Genomic DNA, 14761 nt, shown 5'->3' with positions numbered 1-14761 from the left:
CTGACAACCGCATATACATGGGTCTTGTTTTATTTTTTAAAAATATGTTTTTATTGATTTTAAAGAGAGGGGGGAGGGAGAGGGAGAGAAAAATATCTATCGGCTGCCTCTGTACCCCCCACTGGACACCAAACCTGCAACTTGGGCATGTACTCCAACCAGGAATCGAACCAGTGACCTCTTAGTGCATGGGACATCACTCCACCGACTGAACCACACCAGTCACTGTGGGTCTTGTTTTCTTATCCATTCAGCTACCTTATGTCTTTTTACTGGAGCATTTAAGCCATTTAAATTTTAAGTGATTATTGATAGGTATGTATTTATTTCCATTTTATTTTTTAAACAATATTCCTTTGTTTTCTCCTCCTTCTCCTCCATTTTCTTTTTGTTCTTCTTCTTCTTCAAGCAAGCCCTTTAAAATTTCTTATAATACTGGTTTGGTGGTACCAAACCCCTTTAGCTTTTTCTTCTCTGGGAAGCTCTTTATTTCTCCTTCAATTCTAAATTATAGCCTTGCTGGATAAAGGCTGTAAGTCCTTGCTTTTCATCACTTTGAATATTTCATGCCAATCCTTTCTGGCCCAAAATGTTTCTTTTGAGAAATCAGCTAACATTCCTATGGGAGTTCCCTTGTAGGTTACTGACTGCCTTTCGCTTGTGGCATTTAAGACTCTTTTTTCTTTAACTTTTGCCATTTTAATTATGATGTGTCTTGTTGTAGCCTCTTTGGGTTCATCTTGTTTGGGGGACTCTGTGCTTCTTGGACTTGTATGTCTTTTCCTTCTCCAGTTTAGGGAAGTTTTCAGCCATTATTTCTTCAAATGGGTTCTTGATCTCTTGCTCTCTCTCTTCTCCTTCTGGCATCCCTATGGCACAGATGTTGTTATGTTTCATATTGTCCCAAAAGTCCCTTAAAGTATTCTAACCTTTTAAAATTATTTTTTCTTTTTGCTGCTCTGATTGGTTGTTTTTTTCTACCTTGTCTTCCAAATTGCTGATTCAGCCCCCTGCTTCATAAAACCTACTGTTTATTCCTTCCAGTGTATTCTTTATTTCAGATAAGGTATTCTTTATTTTTGACTGGTCTTTTTTTATGGTTTCTATGTCCTTTTTCATGCTGTTGAGCAACCTTTAGTTTGAGCTCTATATCTGACAGATTGCTTACCTCTATTTCATTTAGCTCTTCTTCTGAAAAATTCTCTTGTTCCTTCATTTGAGGCCTGTTTCTTTGTCTCCCAATTTTGGCTGCCTCTTTGTGTTTGTTTGTATGTATTAGGTAGATCTTCTATGACTCTCAGTCTTGGTAGGGTGCCCATATATAGTAGGTGACCTGTGGGACCCTGTGGCACAGTCTCCCTGATTACCTGAGCTGGGTGTTTTAGGAATGTCCCTTGTGCGATTTATTCATGTGGGACTTCCTGTTTTAATTGAGTCTTGATCGCCATTGGCCCATTTGTGCATTGGATCAACCCTCAGGCTGGGTGAGAGTGAGTCTCAACCCCCAACACAGCATGCAAGCTGCTGTACAGGTGTTGATCACACAAAGTGAAATTTGCCTCAGTAGAGATCACCTGTTGGCTGCTGAGATCTCCATGTGGCTGTGCTGCTTGTGAAGCTTATTGGATCTTGTTCTGTTGTTGTTTGGAGCTGTCCACTAGGTGTATAGTCTGGGCCTCTTTGGAGGGATTCTGGTGCAGGTCAATGTCAGATGTTGTATGTAACTGGCTCTGGGCAACCTGATTGGAGCTATCAGCAACTCTTAGCTCATGGCTCCCTCTGCTGGGCCTGAGCACAAGTGGAAAGTACCAAAGTCTGCTTTTATTAGCACCATGTCCAGGGGCAGGTCAGCAAAAGTCTCAAAGCACTTAGATATCTGCCCCTGCCTGTAGGCTGCCTGTTAGGCTAACTCACCTTAATGAGCCTCAGGCTGTACTCCTCAGCGGCACTTAATTCCACAGGGTGTGGCAAGAGGCACTCAAATGGGTGGGGCTATTGCTTCCCCCCAGGTTGATACTGCATGAATGGGAATGCTCTGGTTGAGAAAGATGGTTTCTCCACTATGGGGGAATGACTCAGCACAGGGATCTTTGTGGCTGACCTCTCAGCTCTCTCACCAGAGCCACTGACCCCCAACTCTCTTCATATGGCTCTAGTCCATTCTGCGCTCCCCCTGTCAAAGCCCAGGGTGAGTGGCTGCAAATGAAATTTTGTGTTGCCCTTTAAGAGAGTGCCTGTGTTTCTAGCCATCTGTCCCTGGCAGACAGAAACCCTGCTGCCTTTCACAATCAGATGTTATGTGGGCAACTTTCTCAGTTCTGGTGCTCTGGGCTGGGGAGCCCAGCTTGGGGTTTAGACCCCAGACTTCTCAGGGGGAACCCCCTGGAGCTGAGATATCCCTCTGGACCTTCATCTGCTACCCATGGGAGCCCAGCTAGCCCTCTCACACTTCCACACTTCCTACCAGTCTCAATGTGGCCTCCTCTGTAAGTCCTTGATTATAAGGCATCTCTGCAGCTAGTCTTCAGTTGGTAATTCAGGATGATTTTTCTATATTTTAGTTGTAGCTCCAGTTCAATCCCAGGAGGAGGTGAGTGTATCTTCCACCTAATCCTCCACCATCTTCCAAGTCTCAGCACTTCAAATTGTTGATGTAAGAAACATACAAATCTGCAAGCCCAGACCCAGGCCTTCTATCTCCCCAGTGACAGTGGTGATTCAGGAAAGTGCCTGGTGCAACCCACTTGCCACATCTCATTCATTTCATTTTAATATAGCATGGCCTTCTTGGACTAGCAAAGATTAATAATAATGATATACAGTGTTAGCAAAGTTATAAGGATATCAATCATCTCATATGTATTGGTGTAAGAGTAACTTGATAGAGCCTTTCTGAAAGGTAATTTGGTAATATATAACCAAAGCCTTAAATAATATGTGTACCATGACCAAGTAATTCTACTCCCAGAAGCGTAACTTAAAGAAAAATTTACATATAAGTACATATTTATAATTTAAATGTACATATGTATAATTATATGTGCATATTTATTTGACATTTATATAATATATATGATTATATGTACATATGTATAATTTATATGTATGTATTTATATGGATATTTATATTTATGTTTATCTGTGTTTTTTAGTATGGAGAAAATATAGAAACAACTTACATTAGGCACTGATCAGTAAAATAAAGTCATGATAGGAACACAGGAGGACATACTAGTTAGAATCATGAACTAGGATATACATGATCTTAAGTTCTGGCTCTGCCACTTTTAGCTGTCTAATTTTTTCATCTGCAAAATATCAGTAAGATTACTTAATAGGGTTCTTGTGAATATCAAAAGGAACAATGAGTGTGAAGTTCTTAACAGGATGGCTGGCATATCCCATGTACTTAATAAATGGCAGGGGGATAGTTGTCAGGATTATTATTGTGATACACTCATACAATGGAATATCCAGCAGCCACTAAAAATCATGATGTTGACCTGTGCTTATTCACTTGGGAAAACTTTAGGATATATTATCCACTGGAACCAGAAGAGCAAGAAAGATAGAGAAAGAAAGCTCTAGAAGTCCATACTTCAAAATATTAAGAATGGTTTTATCTAGATGTCAAGAATATGGATGTGTTTAATTCTTTTTCTCTGTAACTCTCTGTATTTTTAAATTTTCCTAACAATGCTATATTGGATATTACTTGTGTGACAAAAATGTAATAAAAATTTTAAAAATTGCAGTGACATTGACTCCTCAAGTTTTAATAAAATCCTAGGATTATACAATTGCTAACAGAATCCAGAATGTGCATGTTTTATGTATTTCACTGCAGCTGTATAGAATTCCGTTTTAGATAGTTTCATGGCTATTTTAAAGTGAGAATGAGAATCAGTTTTGCTGCAGTTTCCATTCACTTCTCTGTCTTCCAAGATATCTCTAGTGTAATGTTCTGAAAAACTATGTTAGTTTTTCCTTTAATATTATTACACCTCTTCTGACCTCTTTATGACTTCTATAAACTTTTATTATTTTTATAACTTCATTTAACTTTTGATTTCATAACGACTTTACATGTGGGTATTTAATGGGTTTTGTACTTTTAATAATTTATTTTTTCCCCAGGAGGTTTAATTCTAAGGTGTTTGGACACTAAAGTATATTTTGTAAAATAATTTCCTGTATATATGTTGTTTTTTACTTCTTAAAGATTAAATATTTAATTTAATCCATTTTCCTTAGAATCATAAAGGCCATATAATGTGGCCAGAGGAAAATCGATGTCTTTTTAAAGGAGTACCATATTTGTTAAAAATTAAATTGACTTTTTTTATGGCTTTTTTTATTTCATGCCACTTTTCTTCAATTTTACTTGGTGAAATAATTTTTTTTATTGAGCTCATTTGTGAAAAATAGTTTAGTGGCTACTAGTGATTCATTAGCCAGTGTTTCAACAGGGTTATCCTTGATTTCACAGCAACACCGAGAGTTATATTTGTTCCAACACATCTGTTACATTAGTCACCTTTTAGTTTTCTATTATGGGAATTACAGAAACCATTTGACTAGGTTCAGATTATCTGTGGACTTTCATATTATTTTATGGCTGCTGGCTGCATTTTATGATTTATATTAACTTTTTTATTTTTTCAAATAACTTTTCTAAATGGTGTCAGTTTCCAATCCATGGCAAATCAACATATGTCCAAACATCTACTGTTCAGCAAGTTATAGCTCCTGTGAAGCCCCAAATAAATGAAAAAGAAACAAAAATAAAATTCTTCTTTAAAAAAGAAAAATCTTGTGTAAAATACCAATGTGCCAAAAATCTAATACCTAACCTTTCATTATATCTAGTCTGGGTAGAACATGACTTCAGCTTTTAATTGGAACCTTTTTCATAATTGTTGCCATTTAACACATTTAGTCTGTCAAATAATGGGATGTCTTTATAGCTATGTAATAAACCCTAGAGAACAACTTCTCTGACTGTAGCCATCTGCAATGAGCACAAGAGTAGCTTACAAAATACTGACAGTCTGTATGGTAATAGGCTGCATATGGCAGCCCACAATTATATGTAGCTGCATTCAATTAGTGTTGTACAACTACACAGTTTTATTGCTTAGTTTAAACAGTGAAAGCACTACATACTGGGTAATTTGCACTAACCCTCATCTCTTTAATAGGCCCTCAGTGTTTAAAATGTGGGAGAACATCTATAGTATTTAAAGGGCCTGGGGTGAACATAAATTATATCTCATGTTATGAATACTCTTTGATTGACAATTAATGTACTACCACCTCACGTGTGTCATGTTTTATGAAGGCTTTAAAATACAGTTACAGCAAAAGCTTATTTTTATATCAGAACCTCAATTGCTGGAACAGGAAGTCCAAGCCTATACTTGCAGCCTATTAATGTCCTTTCTGGAAGATGGTCAAGATGAGGAGACATGCAGAAGAACAAAGCCAGAATCAATTTGGAGAGTGATATAAGCCAAGGACTCAGCATTTTAAATGCGAACTTGTTAGACGCTTTCCGATTCCTAACTTCTAATTAAAAGCTTAGTTCAAACTGAATTTATAGCTTCCATTTGGGAAAATACTTTCTGGAGATGATTGTGTGAGTGTGTGTGTGTGTGTGTGTGATGTGTGTGTACACATATGTGTTCGAAACAGATGTATTTAGCAATCTGTGATTTTAATAGAGTTTTAGTTACATTTTCAAATAGCCTCACTCATGCCCTTCTGTAGTTGGCTTGGGAAGAGACAAAGGTGAGCATAGGCATTAATGGTAAGTCCCACTTGTGAGCTGGGCTCATTAGGAGAGGCACTGTCCCACTGGAGGAGAGAAAACCTAGAATATATTCTTCTGAAGCCTTCTCTCAAAGTGTTGACAGAGAAAAACCCAAAGCAACCTTGTTTCCTGCCCTGCCTAACAGTAAGTTAAATAGAATTCTAAACTAGACCGCTGTACATTTATTCACCTGCAAAAACATTTTTCCTGAAGCATTTCTAATGTACTTGTATCTACAAATGTTTTCAATTATATGCATTAAGTCTTTCTCTCTAAGCTCTTATTGTCTCTTATAAGCATCATTGTAACCTCTTTATGTTCATGAAAGTCCTATACAGTTTCCAAAGCAAAAAAAAAGGGGGGAACATTGTAGAAGTGATTAAGGAGGGGAATAAAGAACATCAAAATGATAGATTCTAGGTATTTAATTTAAATTTATTGGTTTATTTAAGAAGTATTGTTAGTTTTAGGCAATCCTCATTTTCTTTAGACAGATTTTTAATAGCTTTTTTCTTAGTTATTGAAACAATTTTATTGTTCAGCTATATTAATATAATTGGCACATGGCTATATGTAAGATAGAATTCTTATCAAAATGTAGATGTTCAAATATAAAACCTTCCTTCATGTAAGAGAATTACATGGTGACCTGGCCAGGTGGTTCAGTTGATTGGAACATCATTCCATACATCAAATGTTTGTGGGTTCAGTTCCCAGTCAGGGCACATACCTCGGTGGAGGGGTTTGATCCTTGGTTAGGGTGCATGCAGGAGGCAACTGATTGTTTCTCACATCAACGTTCTCTCTCTCTCTCTCTCTCTCTCTCTCCCTTTCGCTCTCTCTAAAAATCAATAAAAACATACCTCAGGTGAGGATTTAAAAAAAAAATAAACAAAGAGACTTTACATGGTCATATTCAGAACTAAAATGTAACTTATGACTAGATCTGCCAACATCTCCTTTTGTCCAACTTTTGAATGAAGTTAGGTGATTATAGATAGTATGTTTAGAAAAACCCCACAAGATTCTTGTATAAATGGTATTGTGAAAACTGAAACCTGCACAATCTCACAAAACATTCACCATGAATGTCTGGACCTAAAAGAACATCATAGCAAAAGATTACTTTGCATTTTAGAAAGGTTATTGGTAACAAAATGGAATTAAGGAAGTAGAGAATTTGGCTCTTTCTGGGAAATAAAGCTAAGGATGTACTTGATGTTTTCATATTAGACTTATTTTCATGAAAAACATTTGCTTATCATTGGATGAACAGAATGGCTGACATGCTAAGGCTACAATTTAAGGATTTCTTCTGCTTAAGAATATTCATTCAGTCTGGGAATGATATTGAACTTTGCAGCTCTGATACTTTAAACTTTGTAACTCAAGCTTGTTTGTGCTGAACAGGAATGGACAGCTGCTTCATCAAAGTAAGGGAGGACAGTGTCCATCCCAGATGACAACCAGGCAAAGACACACCTGTGAGGGGCATATGGTTGTCCTTACCCTAACACCCAAGTGCAAGTGAAGTCTCTGGACACCTGAACAAGGGTAGCTTACACTTGACCATGGTCATGCCTTTGGGGAGAGGACTCCATGTTCTGAATGTGGAGTGTGGAGAAAAAGTAAAAGGATATTTTTCTGCCTAAAAAAGATAGATTCTCCAGAGAAGAGGATCTGACTATCTGACTGCCAGAACAGTTAGATACAAAAGATTATTGCTAATACTTCAACTAAGCTGGTAAAGCATCTGCACTTTATGCTGCAGTGAAATGAGAAGTCAACCTACTTTTTCCAAAGGAAGGCAGGCATGGTGTGTGAATGGTAGCAGCACTCCTGATGTGTGGAAATGTGCCTTACTGTGCAAGAAGTTCAAACTGCTGTAGCAAGTACACATGCTCATAGAGTGATAACAGAAGAACATGGAAGTGTCAACTCACTGAAAGAATTCTTTTGATGTACATGGAAAACTTCGCCATTTCCTTGAGGCATCTCCTGCTTTTGCTGGGAATACTAGCCTTTTACTATTGTTTTCTTTATCTCATTGATTCCAATGGAGGGCACTGAATCAGAATTCTGAATGCCCTTTGATATTTTTTTTGAAATAATACATGTTGTTTGGTATACTTTTTAGTGAAGTTCCATTTGGTTTGATCCTGGGCTAGAACTAAATCAGTGTAAATGCTTGCCTATAGTCACATGCATCCTTTTCTTAATTTGTTGGGTGAAAGACTGGAGGCTTTTACTGTCCTCATAAGGAAACCTGGACATAATGCTGGCTCTGCACTTGATAAATCTTTCCAAATTGCTGCAGGTGGAATGAAATGTTAATATCCCTTTCAGTTACTTACTTTAAAAATAAAGTATTTTAATAAACATGTAGATTTTTCTATTCAATTACTAAAGAATTGCATTTTTAAAGCTGCTTATATTAAAATAAAGAGTTAATTATTTTTAGAAATTGGAGATACTTCACTAGAGACTTTCTATATTTCATTGTATTATGCAAATCAGCTTTAATTGTAGAGACATCAGATACAGATAAGCAAAAAAATAAAAAGAACTCCCCAAATTCTTCTACCCATGGTAGTAGGCAGACACACCATGGTCTCTCATTTTTCTTTGTGCATATTTTTTCTTTAATAGACATTTAATGCAAACCAATCTGAAACTTGCTGACCTTACTTCCAAACATAATTCATTTCAACAAATACAAATTTACATCACCATTTTGTTGGTCATGGAGCATCCCATTGTATGAATGTACCATAATTTATTTAACAGATTTCCATTTGCTGGTTATTCACCATGTTTCTAATTTGGCAGCAACCTAAAGAAAAATATCCTTATATGTATATCCTTGCATAATTATCTGATGTTTTTATGATAAATGCATTAAATTTAAACCACAATGCTCCTCATCTCTTCAGGAAAGATTCTGACCTCTTGGTTAAGGGCATTTCACTTTTTACTTTTATGTTAGGTATATGAACACCAAGATGGCAGCAAATCACTGAAGCTGGGTGACTTTGGACTGGCCACCATTGTGGATGGACCTCTGTACACAGTCTGTGGCACCCCAACATATGTGGCTCCAGAAATCATTGCAGAGACTGGGTAAGTGTTTCCTATGTGTTTATTGAAGTACTGTGCTTGCCAAAGAACTAGTCTGCTTCAAGAATAGGAGAAACAGTACTTTTCTGTCCCATCCAGACAGAATTAGCTATCAGATTTCTTTCACTCTTTTTTCTTGAAAGTGGGAGCCATTTTCTCTGTTTTCCCAATCAAGTTGCCAATTACTACAATCTTGTTTAAGGCTTTCGTTAAAGGTAGAAAAGCAGTTATTAACCCCAAAGTTAAAAATGTTCAGACTAACAGAAAAACATAGTGATGGTAATTAACTCACTTTTGGAGATAAAAGAAGCAAACACTGCTGTGTGTGTTGTGCAGTGATTACAATCTCTTTTCATTATTTCATTCAGCTGGCCTTATTCTTCAGACTTGGTCCCATTTTGGCCCTGTTGGCACCACTGATTATCTATGAGGTTTAAGCACCCTTAGGCATCACAGGGTTACTGGGAATTTGCTGATTTCTGTGTGTAGCAGTATAAGAAGAGTAAAAAATTCTATAATGGGGAGAGAAGGTAGGTTGGCCTAATACTTACTAAGGATCTACTCTATGCCAAGAACTAAGTCCCTTTACTTAATTCTTACTCTTCCAGTAGATGGTATTTCCATTTGGCAGATGAATGAAGTGATACTCAAATGATTGAATATCATGTAAGCTCATGACTAGATAGTAGTGAGTCAGCATTTGAACTCACTACTTTGTGAGTAAAATACTCTTTTCATAAAAAGCCCTTTTTCTTACCAGGCAACAAAGTCAGGGTTTTGAAGCACTATCAGTAAACAGAAGGATTAGGAGAGAGTGGGGCAGTAAGGGAATAAAACCCTACTTTTTTTCTATCAGCAGCACAAAACCACAGTTAATGGACTAGGGTATACCCACTGTGATCAGTTGGAGATAGTTTTTCTGCTTGTACCATAGACCAGAAAGGCCAAAATGCAAAACAGATGATAAGGGAATTTCAACAGGGAAATCCCTAAAGGGAGGTGTGAGGTAATGAGGACTTTTCTATTCACCAAATATGAGTGAGTTGGGAGACAAGATCTATAGCGATGCCTGACCTCCCTCATAGGGTGCTGTTTTTGGCATAGCTCTATTTTCTGCTGTTAGTATTCTGAGGCCTGCTGGGAGGGCATGGCATAGGACAGAAGGAGGATTTGGTTGGGCTCTTGAAGACCTTGGTTTGAGCCCAACTCTGCCACTGACTAAGTGTGTGATTTTGAGCAAAATAATTCACCCCTCTTAACCTCAGTTTTCTCTTCTATAAAATAAGCCATAATACTTATTTTATAAAACAGAGTTGTTGGGGAAACAAAATAAGATAAATTATGTCAGTGCTTTATGCATTGGAAAACATTCTATATGTAATTATTATTTCTAAAATTAAGGAGTTAGGTAGTGTCAAGGGTCCATCATTTTTTAAAATTGATATGACTCCTAGTCAGTCAGATCAAGCAATCTACAGATTCAACAAAATTCCTATCAAGATACCAATGGCATATTTCACAGAACTAGAACAAATATTCCAATTTTAAAAAAATATCTCTTTATTCATTTCAGAGAGAGAGGAAGGGAGAGGGAGAGAGAGACAGAAACATCAATGATGAGAGAGTAATCATTGATAGGCTGCCTCCTGCACACCCCTGACTGGGGATCAAGCCCACAACCTGGGCATGTGCCCTGAACAAAATTTATATGGAACCACAAAAGACCCCGAATAGCAACAGTTATCTTGAGAAAGACAAACAAGTTGGAGGAATCACTCTACTTGATATCAAGCTATACTACAAGGCCGTAATAATCAAAACAGCATGGTGCTGGCATAAAAACAGACATATAGATCAAGGAAACAGAATAGAGAGCCCAGAAATAAATCCACACCTTTATAGTCAATTAATATTTGACAGAGGAGGCAAGAACATACAATAGACTAAAGATAGTATAGTCAATAAATGGTTTGGGGAAAATTGGACAGATACGTGAAAAAAAATGAAACTAGACCACCTTCTTACACTACACACAAGTATAAAATCAAAATGGATTAAAGACTTAAATGTTAGATTCAAAATGATAAAAATCCTAGAAGAAAACATAAGCAGTATAATCTCAGACATTTTTCATAGCGATATTTTTTCTGATCTATCTCCTCAGGCAAGGCAAACAAAAGAAAAAATAAACAAATGGGACTACATCAAACTAAAGAGTTTTTGCACAGCAAAGGAAACCAGCAACAAAATTAAAAGACAGCCCACTGAATGGGAGAGCATATTCCCCAATAACACACCTGATAAGGGATTAATATCCAAAATTTATAAAGAACTTATAAAACTCCACACCAAAAAAAACACAGAAAACCACACCAAACAATCCTATTAAAAAAAGACCTGAAAGACACTTCTCCAAAGATGATATAAAGATGACATGAAAAGATGCTCAGTGTCACTAATCATCAGAGAAATACAAATTAACAGATATCACCTCACACCTGTCAGAATGGCTTTCATAAATAAATCAATAAACAAGTGCTGGTGAGGATGTGGAGAAAAGGGAACCCTTGTTAGTGTGAATGCAGATTGGTGCAGTCACTGGCAGTATGGAGTTACCTCAAAAAATTAAAAGTGGATCTGCCTTATGACCCAGTGATTCCACTTCTGGGAATATATATGAAGAAAGCTGAAACACTATTTCAAGAATATATGCACCCCTGTGTTCATTGCAGCATTATTTATAATAGCCAATACTTGGAAGCAGCCTATGTGTCCATCAGTAGATGAGTGGATAGAAAAGTGGTGATACATTTATATAATGGAGTGCCACTCTGCCATAAAAAGGAAGAAAAGTTTACCCTTTGCAACAGCATGGACGGACCTGGAGAACATTATGCTATATGAAATAAGTCAGTCAGAGAAATACAAATACCATATGATTTCACTCATATGTGTAATTTATTGAACAAACTGAACTACCAAGCAAAATAGAGACAGACTCCTATATAGAGAGCAGAAAGACAGCTCTGGTGGTGGGGTGGTGTTGAGGGGTGGTGGTAGAGGAATTGAGCAGAAAAAAGAGAACTCAACAGTATGGTGATTTTGGGAGGGGTGGTGGTTTGAGGTGGGAGAGAGTGTAAAGGGGATAAATGGTGATGGAAAAACAAAACACATGTCCCAAGAGGGTTCCTTTAGAGTGGGAAATAACTCAAGCCAATTTGTTTTGCTTCATGTGAGCAATTCCACTAAGCAATTTGCTAGGGGAAAAGATGAAATCTAATTTTAAGAATTCATGGTTGTCATCCATGAGTTTTATTTATGCAGGCCTCTCCAGGGCACCATTCTCATCAGCAGGTATTTGCCTCTACAATGAAGATTCTGGATGGAAATGAGAATATATATAAGTGAACCAAGTTGAATCCTGAATTTAATTTTATCAGTTAGCAAGTCCTTCCTGAGCTTCCATGCATTCCCAATCCCTTGCTAGAGACAGGGAGGTTGGGGGGGGGGGGGTGAGGGAGGGGCATGTTTGGGGAGAGTGAAGGAGGAGCAAATATGAGAAGGGCTGAACAAGGTCCATGCCATACACTGGTAGTTGAGAGCCAAGTGAGGGCTGGTGCTGTCCCCACAGACAATCTAGGTCTTGAGATAATATTTGGAAAGACATTTGGGAAAACAGTAAGGTGTCTCTATCTAAATATAAATCTTATGATTATTAGCATACTGTTTGAAATGGGACTGGGAAGATGATTTATGTAGTAGATGCTGTCAGTGCTGTATACCCTTAAGACCACCTATTTCATAACTTCCACCTGCCAGCACCTGCAACCCTTTTCTTAGGAGCTCTCTTGGGCTGCTGGAGCTCTCACTGAATGAGTAGGAAACAGGCTACGGTTACAACAAATTAACATCCACCCCAGCAGCCATACCAATGACTGATGGGAATGGGTGTTTAGATACCCCAGTCCCCCCACCCTCCTGTGGGATAAGTCTGAGATTCCTGTTCTTCCACAGTCTCCCAGAGCTCCCAGAGGGTTTCAGCTCCAGTTGCCCACAGGAGTAACTGGTTTGATAACTCACCTTCCCTTCTCTGTCTCACTTCACCACTCCTTAACTGGTGTTTGCTGGGATTTCCTCCCAAATAAACTACTTGTACTTGAAAAAAATAAAATAAAATTGATATGACTATAATAAACCTTTTTGCTAAAACCCTTCACTTACTGATATCTGGATATGAGCCTAGCCATGCATTACTTTGATTTTTATTCATGTGCCTTAGATAGTGTCTTTTTTTATTACTCTTTCCTTGAATTCTGTTTGGCTGGTAGGTTTTAGTTTAGTGTTTGTTGTTGGGTTTTTTATTTTGTCTGGTTTGGTTTTTTGGTTTAGAATAGGAGAATCACCTATTTTACCATGCCCCACAATTTGTCCTGGACTGACTTTGTAATTCTGATGTCACTTACTTTTTCAGATATGGCCTCAAGGTAGACATCTGGGCAGCTGGTGTAATCACGTATATCCTGCTGTGTGGCTTCCCTCCGTTTCGTGGGTATGGGCAGCAATCTTTTATTTAACACCAACAAAGCACTTCTCTATTCTCTGAATGATTTGATCAGCCTTCTTGCACAAAGGAGCCTGCAGCAGGAAAAGACAATAATAAGAACTTTACTTATAATGCCTATTACTTTTTCAGATTATGCATGCTAATTTATATGCCTTCCATATATCTTCTTCATATAATCTAAAAACTTATTTTATTGTAATTTACCAAAACTGTTACATATTGACATTTTGAATTGCTTTAAAAGCTCATTTTACACATTTATGGGCAAAGGAAGGGCTCCAATGCATAAGAATAATGCTACGTACCCTGAGATGACATTTTAGTCCTGTTTTTTCTTACTGTTGTTCATCTAAACAGAAGTGGTGATGACCAGGAGGTGCTTTTTGACCAGATTTTGATGGGGCAAGTGGACTTTCCTTCTCCATACTGGGATAATGTTTCTGATTCTGCAAAGGTAGGTTTCTAGTGCCTTCCTCTTCCTTATAGCTTGTGTGTATAAATTGAATTATCGATGCTGACTCACTGTGTGCAAAGAGACTAAATGATATTGTAAATATGATTTCTGTACCCATTTTAGTTGTAATTGATAGGTTTTTCCAAGATTCACAGTCATCAATTTATCTGTTCATAATCATCTCAACTTCTCAAGTGCCTCTGCTTCCCTGGCTTGATCCCTCCCTCATGTCATTCCCTTTACATTGCTATATATAGCCTCTTGCCATGCCTTACCCATACCAGGCTTCAGCCTATCTTAGATTTCTGCATAGCTTATTGTTTCAACTCTTTTAGGTTTTGACTTAATTTTATCTTCTCAGAGAATCTTTTCCAGACCACCCTGTTTCCAATTACAGCTCTAAAATCCTATCTGGCTCATCTTATTTTCCTTGTCAGCTTTATTTTTCTCCATAGCACTTACAACCTTATGTCCATCTGGTATACTATCTAACTACCTTCTTATATCTGTCTACCTTTCTATATAGATATAGATAAGTGGATATGTTTTATTTATGTAATCTATTTTCTCACTCTTCCCACTAGAATGCAAATTCCATGAAGACAAGGATTTTTGTTTATTTTGTTCATTATGCTACCATTAGCGCCTACATATAGACTAGTACATAAACTGGTACTCAATACATATTGAATGAACACAAATAAATGAATGAGTGAATGAATGAATGGAATAGTTAACCAAAGTGGGGGAAGCTTCACATGGGTTGAAATGATTAAGAAAGACATCATGGGAATGCTATGATTTAACTTGGACC

The 14761-nt window shown here is 37.4% G+C and overlaps 1 protein-coding gene across 8 annotated transcripts in view; it reads left to right on the top strand.

The window, feature by feature from the left end:
- Positions 1-14761, top strand: part of DCLK1 (doublecortin like kinase 1) — a 430094-nt gene that overhangs the window by 380233 nt on the left and 35100 nt on the right. For all 8 annotated transcript variants that reach the window (XM_081129414.1, XM_081129418.1, XM_081129419.1 and 5 more), the window contains 3 exons: positions 8799-8932; positions 13401-13478; positions 13851-13947. In XM_081129414.1, coding sequence (XP_080985540.1) covers positions 8799-8932; positions 13401-13478; positions 13851-13947 — 309 coding nt within the window. The remainder of the gene's footprint in view (positions 1-8798; positions 8933-13400; positions 13479-13850; positions 13948-14761) is intronic.

The sequence above is a fragment of the Miniopterus schreibersii genome, assembly GCF_964146895.1.
Source record: "Miniopterus schreibersii genome assembly, chromosome: 2".
Classification (NCBI taxonomy): Eukaryota; Metazoa; Chordata; class Mammalia; order Chiroptera; family Miniopteridae; genus Miniopterus; species Miniopterus schreibersii.
Note: the sequence above shows the minus strand (reverse complement) of the source record. Positions and strands in the feature narration are given on the sequence as shown.